General features: G+C 40.8%; 1 protein-coding gene across 1 annotated transcript; it reads left to right on the forward strand.

Moving 5' to 3' along the window:
* Nucleotides 1-432: 432 nt before the first annotated feature.
* On the forward strand, nt 433-2,984 carry LOC139449388 (uncharacterized). Its single transcript, XM_071230754.1, has 2 exons — nt 433-514; nt 2,290-2,984. Exons 1-2 carry the CDS (start codon nt 433-435, stop codon nt 2,982-2,984), a joined length of 777 nt encoding a protein of 258 aa, XP_071086855.1.
* Nucleotides 2,985-7,065: the final 4,081 nt, after the last annotated feature.

The following is a 7,065-nucleotide window of genomic DNA, read 5'->3' on the forward strand; positions in this document are numbered from 1 at the left end:
GGCTGGTACTGTTCTGTGGGAGAGAGCCATGGCATACCGGCTAATGCTGTTCTATAGGAGAGAGCCATGGCATACCGGCTGATGCTGTTCTATGGGAGAGAGCCATGGCATACCGGCCGGTACTGTCCTATGAGAGAGCCATGGCATACCGGCTGATGCTGTTCTATGGGAGAGAGCCATGGCATACCGGCTGATGCTCTCCTATGAGAGAGAGCCATGGCAGCACAGGAACGTTACGCTGTCACTTGGCAGTATTTGCTTACATCTTCTGTGTATTTGCATTAAGAATATGGTATTATTTCAGTATCGAATTGGTACATCGGACTATGGGATACTGACGATATTGTTGTCGTGTGGACAGACTGTACCTCAGTGAACTTTACAAATTGGTATGGAGTGGAACCGAACAGAGAATCTCAAGAATGCATACAGATGAATCTACTTTGGAATGGGCAATGGCTTGATGTCCACTGTGATACGAACAGCCGCTTTGTATGTGAAGCAGATACTGAGAGTAAGTGACATTTCAAGAAATGTTTTGTTTATTGCTTAACGCGACACTATCCAACATTCCAGCCGCACGACGTTGCCCCCCCCCCCCCCCCCCCCCCAACACAACTAGACTGTCACAGACTTTTTTTTTCAAAGCGAGCATTCAACAACAACAAAAAGACAACACTATATACATAATAATACAATCACTTGATTGTCTTGTGCAGAGTCGATTATTTACAGACCGCCGTCATACAGCTGGAATATTGCTGAGTGAAGCGTTAAACAATAAACAAACAAGGAAAATCAAGTGTACAACATTCAAGGCTTCAGCAGAGCCTTATGGTAGTCAAACACCGCTGGTTGCTCTTTGCTGCGTCATCCCAAATTATTCTGCAATTCTTAACTATTATTTGGTGTTGATAATAAAATATGAAGATGACTATTTCCTTGTGTTTTCCTGTGATAAGTTCGGCTGCGGTGTTCTTGTGATCGAAATATGAACGAATAAGCCTAGGAAAGTAATCCTGACATACCTAGAATGTATGAACAGGGATATGTGCATACTATGCAAATACAGAAATATGTGCATCAAAATGTTTTATCTCAGGGGAAAAAACTGGAATAATGCTGACTGTGGCGTAAAATAACACTCACCTTCTTAGACTTTCGTCTTGAATACTAATACATATAATTGTTTAGTGATCCATTCATATTAATTTCATCACTTTTTTGCCTTTTGTTTGTTGTTTAACGCCGCACTCAGAATTATTCCAGCTATATGAATGCGGTCATCAAGCCGGGACCAGACAGTCAGTCATTGACATCATGAGCATCGATCTACACAATATAACCTGACCACACGATCTCGTTTGTCGCCTCTTACGACTTGACAAGTCGGGTTGCTGAAGACCCATTCTTCACGTACCGACCGCCTCCGTGGTCTAGTGGTAGAGCATCCGCCCGCTGAGCGGAGGGTCAGGGGTTCGATTCCCGGTCGCGTCATATCAAAAGACGTTTAAAGATGGTTCTTGTTATCCTCGGCACTAAGGGGCTAAAACAAGGACTGTTCGGCTCGGAGTCAGTATACTGTGTCTGAGTTGGGTATTCATTTTAAACTGCGGCATGGTATCTTAGTAAGCTAGCACTATAAATCGGCATCATTCCGGACTAGCACACACACACACACACACACACACACACTCACACTCACAATCACACACATACACACTCACAATCACACACACACACACTCACAATCACACACACACACACTCACAATCACACACACAATCACACATACACACATACATGGATGCAGGGGCGGTCGGGTAGCCTAGTGGTTAAAGCGTTCGCTCGTCACGCCGAAGACCCGGGTTCGATTCCCGACATGGGTACAATGTGTGAAGCCCATTTCTGGTGTCCCCCGCCGTGATATTTCTGGAATATTGCTAAAAGCGGCGTAAAACCATCCCCACACACACACACACACACACACACACACACACACACACATGCATGCACGTCGCTATATTAGTGCAATAATTTTGGACGCGACGTTAAACCCCATTTCACCTCTTCAATTTGTCATGTCCTCTCAATGGAATCTGCAGATAATGGTAACGGATCGGTCTCTGGTGTTCACATTTTGAATTTACACCAATAAGAATTGTTATATTTTTAGTATTTCTTTTTGATATTTTAATTCATTCAATATGTGAACATTCGGAGGTAATATTTTCAACGTTTCAGTTGTTCACGTTCATGTTAACAACATGTGTTTTATCATTATACCAGACAACCATGTTGCGGGTTACCTAGACGAGAACGACAAGTTCCAGTGTAACGCCTCTGTTCTCATGACGTCGTACAGCAGTGATGTATCGACCACTGTCGTTACGGACATCAACAGTGACCTTGTAGAGTCGACGTCCGTCAAAGCAGCCTCCTCCCCGGCAACAACTCTGCCTGAGCCATCAACATCCTTTCCCATTGAGCCAACGCCGTCAAGCACAGTGACGTCAATGCCCTTTCATACAGACCCGACACCGTTTAACACTGAAACGGCAGCGTTGGAAACAATGGCCATTTTTTCAACGTTGGAAACGTCAGAAATACAGCTTTTTGGAGTCACCGATACAATAGATATTCAACCATACGGACCTACGACCGTCAGCGAAGACATGGAAACCAAACTGACCTATGACCCCAACCCCGCACGTGTGACGAAAGAGGTGTGTCGTTGTGCTTGTATTCCGACAGGGAGACTCAGTGACTTATCTCCCCTTGTTCTGAAGAAAAAGGAAGATGAAATCAGACGGGACCTTATTCTCAACACCAAAACCCTTACAATGACAATTGCTAAGGTGAAAAGTGCAGAAGACGAAAGAAAATCTGCCGTTGGTATCGGGTTGCTTGGTGTGTTTCTCATTTCATGTCCTTTGATATTGATAATCTTGTCAGATCTGTGCACGATCAAGTTCCAGAGATAAAGGTGGGGGTGGGGTAGCCTAGTACTTAAAGCGTTCGCTCGTCACGCCGAAGGCCAGGTTTCGAATCCTCAAATGGTTGCAGTTTGTTAATCTCATTTCTGGTGCTCCCGACATGATATTGCTGGAATATTGTAAAAAAAGGCGTAAAACCATACCCAGCCACCCAGTCACTCACTCACTCACTCACTCACTCACTCACTCGGGGATAAGGTTAAATCAGTTACGGAGACAATACAGCTCCAAAATAACCCAGAAGAAGCTACCGAAACCTTACAAATAATGTGTACATATTATATATACGTACACGACAAACTGACAACGACGTGTATTTCACAATTGTTATGATTTTTACTGGAATATGATTCTGATTACTAGTATTATCTATCTATCTATCTATCTATCTATCTATCTATCTATCTATCTATCTATTGCAGATTGCTGGTTTGTTTTGTTTAAAAATACCACTCTTACTTCCATACTGTTTTCCCAAACTTAACGACAGCTGTCAAGATTTCACCTTCCTCGCAAACCACGAGAAATTAAATTCTATTCTTTCCTCTATCTGTTGGTGATAATACTATCTTAACATGAACAGGTAGATAAAAACGACAAAAAAACCAACACATTTCTATTTTTATGAATCACTACCAAAAAGTGATGATAACAGTTGTTCTCGAAAAGGTGAGCGCCTTCTGACCCACGGGTGGCACCCGTCATATAAGAAAGTCAGTTGTTCACCAGGAAAAAAAAACACACGGGGGGCATGGGTGCAAGACAAAACAGTGAATTGCATCGGACATAATTTTTGTCACAACATTTTCCTAACGATTAGTTATATATTTAGGAAACCATCAAACCGAGAAACCCCACAGGAACCTAAGACATCAATGATCTTAGATCAATAATATCTATAACCCATAGCCGTCCTTCGCATCGAATCATGGTCCTAAGAATGCTTGCCATTTTTAAATCTCAAGACAATGCTGAGACAATGCCGTTATCGGATTGGCTTCTTCATCTGTATAGAATTGATTGATCACAGCGTGTGTCACAGTGCTTTGAAGTAAATTCAATCACTAACCGCTTATCTTGCGTATATAAACAAGCGCACCTTTAACACATATTGGTATTGTTGCCATAACGAAATAAACATAGGTAAATACCGTAAAACCTTGTTAACTTGAAGTCATTGGAAACATTGACAATACATCAAGTTATCGGTAGTTCGGATAAAACGGAGTGCAATAAACCGACAAGTGTGGACGAGGGCCGGTTTGTTGTTAACAAAATCGATATAACGAGGTTACAATACATTTTACTAAATTTATGACGCTGTAAGTATTTCATGCTGCCTACAAACAGGGAATACGCTGTTTCATGTACATGTTAAACTCAAGTGTAAATAGTTTGTCATAATATGAGCATTGCTTTTATTGTTTTTTTGTGTGATAATTCTTCACGTATAAATGTTTCCTGTATTTTGTATCCTTATGTCAGATGATCACCATACGGTTATTTTCAATCACACACCTTGACTGATGTTTTAGTATGATAATTGGAGAAATACTTTGATATGTGTAATTAATTAACGCACGTACCACGTACTTATGTTCAAATGTACTGTTAACATTGTCACACAGTTTTACGGATAATTTCTTTAGTGATTGAAATGTGTGAGATAAAAACGTTGAATGATGAGTTTGATGGTGATTTCTGAATCAGTTGTCGGTCGGGTAGAACAGAGAAAATAATAAAGAGAAAATGCAATTTAATGATTGTGATTCCTGAATCAATTGTTGGTCAGGTAAAACATGAAAAATAATGAAGAGAAATTGTCTTTTTTTAAAATTAGGATATAAATCTGTATTTTACCGCAGCTCTTTTATTTTAAAGTGCTTAAAAAGCATTTCATTATATTGTTTGAACTTTGCAAGACCCTTTGGAGAAATACGTTTGGAAATTAAACACTATTTTCAACTACTTTATATGGATTTGGTTATTTTGTCATTGAATATTGTCCGGGTCTGGATATAATTTTATTCTTAATAGTGTCGGAAGAGTAATGCTCCGAAACAGTTACCAGTCACACACACAAACGCAATTTCTATTCCAGAAAGCTTCGTAAGTCTTCAAAGTTTTTGTTTGTTGGTTTGTTGTTTAACGCCACACTCAGCAATATTCCAGCAATATGACGCCGGTCTGTAAATAATCGACTTTGGAGCAGACAATCCAGTGATGGACATCATGAGCATCGATCCACGCAATTGGGATACGATGATATACATCAACGAAATCAGCGAGCCTGACCACCCGATCCCGTTTGTGGCCTCTTACGACAAGCGAAGTCGTCTTTCATGGCAAGCATGGGTTGCTGAAACCTATGCTATCCCGGGATCTTCATGGGCAGTAGAGACTCCCATACTATAACATGGACGAACCCTTACCACTTTGAGAATTAAGCATGTTTTAGGGATACCTGTACATATTGACCCATTAAGCTACTATATACTACAGTGAGTATTTGTGATGCCATTGGTTAATGTCTTTCATTAGCAATCAGTTGATGAAGGTGAGAAGTTGTAATCCGTTTGACTCTGCATAGATTAATCAATGATAACAACCAATAAACAGATTTGAGTAACAGTCTACAACAAGACATTGGAAAGTTATCGCGCAACGCTGAAAATTCAAATTAGCAGTTGGATACAAAATCATTTCATACCTTCAAGTTAACATTGTTTCTTTCATGCTGATTGGCTGCACGGGTAGTCACGTGATCTGATATTTGTAGTTTACACACCTGTGAACGGACCGAAAAGTTCACACGATTTGAACAATTCTTTTGTGAAATGCATAGTGTGAACTTTTGCCGGAATTACTTTCCGGGGTTTCCCTGAATTTCTCGATCGGGGTTTCCCTGAATTTCTCGATCGGTGTTTCCAATCAACTCGTCAGATTTTTTAAAAAATATCTGCATTTATCAGCAGTATAATTAATTTAGTATTTTTGCCAGGTCTTGTAACATTGCATCTGACTAAAAAATAAATAAATGGTTGGTTCTGGTGTTTAATGTCGTCTAGTGATTTGGTGATTTGGATCTGGAATGGCTAACTATCAATACTAATAACGCAAAGGAAGAAAATGAATTCTGTAAACTTACTGAGGTAAACGAAATTGATTTATTGAGCGATATTGACTTTGATGTCTTGTTTTCGGAAATGACAGGAAGCAAGCCCCAAGACAATATGCGAAGGAAAACAATAGTGTACCTTGTTTGATGTGGCCGCCGACACAACCCGGTTCACTTTTGTATCGGGAACCAAATCCAAGATTTTGAGAAACCGTAAAACATAAAAAGGTAAGGAAAGAAACCTAAATTAAAAAACACAAAAAACTCCCCTGTTTCCCATCTTCATAACGCTTGAACCGTGTGTGACGACACCTCCTTAGTTCCCATCTTCATAATGCTTGAACCGTGTGTCACGACGCCTCCTTAGTTCCCAGCTTGATAATGCTTGAACTGTGAGTCACGACGCCTCCTTTGTTCCCAGCTTGATAATACTTGAACCGTGAGTCACGACGCCTCCTTAGTTCCTAGCTTGATAATACTTGAACCGTGAGTCACGACGCCTCCTTAGTTCCCAGCTTCATAATACTTGAACCGTGTCACGACGCCTCCTTAGTTCCTAGCTTGATAATACTTGAACCGTGAGTCACGACGCCTCCTTAGTTCCCAGCTTCATAATACTTGAACCGTGTGACACGACACCTCCTTAGTTCCTAGCTTGATAATACTTGAACCGTGTGTCACGACACCTTATTAGTGACCAGCTTCATAATACTTGAACCGTGAGTCACGACGCCTCCTTAGTTCCTAGCTTGATAATACTTGAACCGTGAGTCACGACGCCTCCTTAGTTCCCAGCTTCATAATACTTGAACCGTGTGACACGACACCTCCTTAGTTCCTAGCTTGATAATACTTGAACCGTGTGTCACGACACCTTATTAGTGACCAGCTTCATAATACTTGAACCGTGAGTCACGACGCCTCCTTAGTTCCTAGCTTGATAATACTTGA

This window comes from Haliotis cracherodii, unplaced genomic scaffold (assembly GCF_022045235.1).
Source record: "Haliotis cracherodii isolate W230 unplaced genomic scaffold, xgHalCrac1.p SCAF_8, whole genome shotgun sequence".
In the NCBI taxonomy this organism is placed as follows: Eukaryota; Metazoa; Mollusca; class Gastropoda; order Lepetellida; family Haliotidae; genus Haliotis; species Haliotis cracherodii.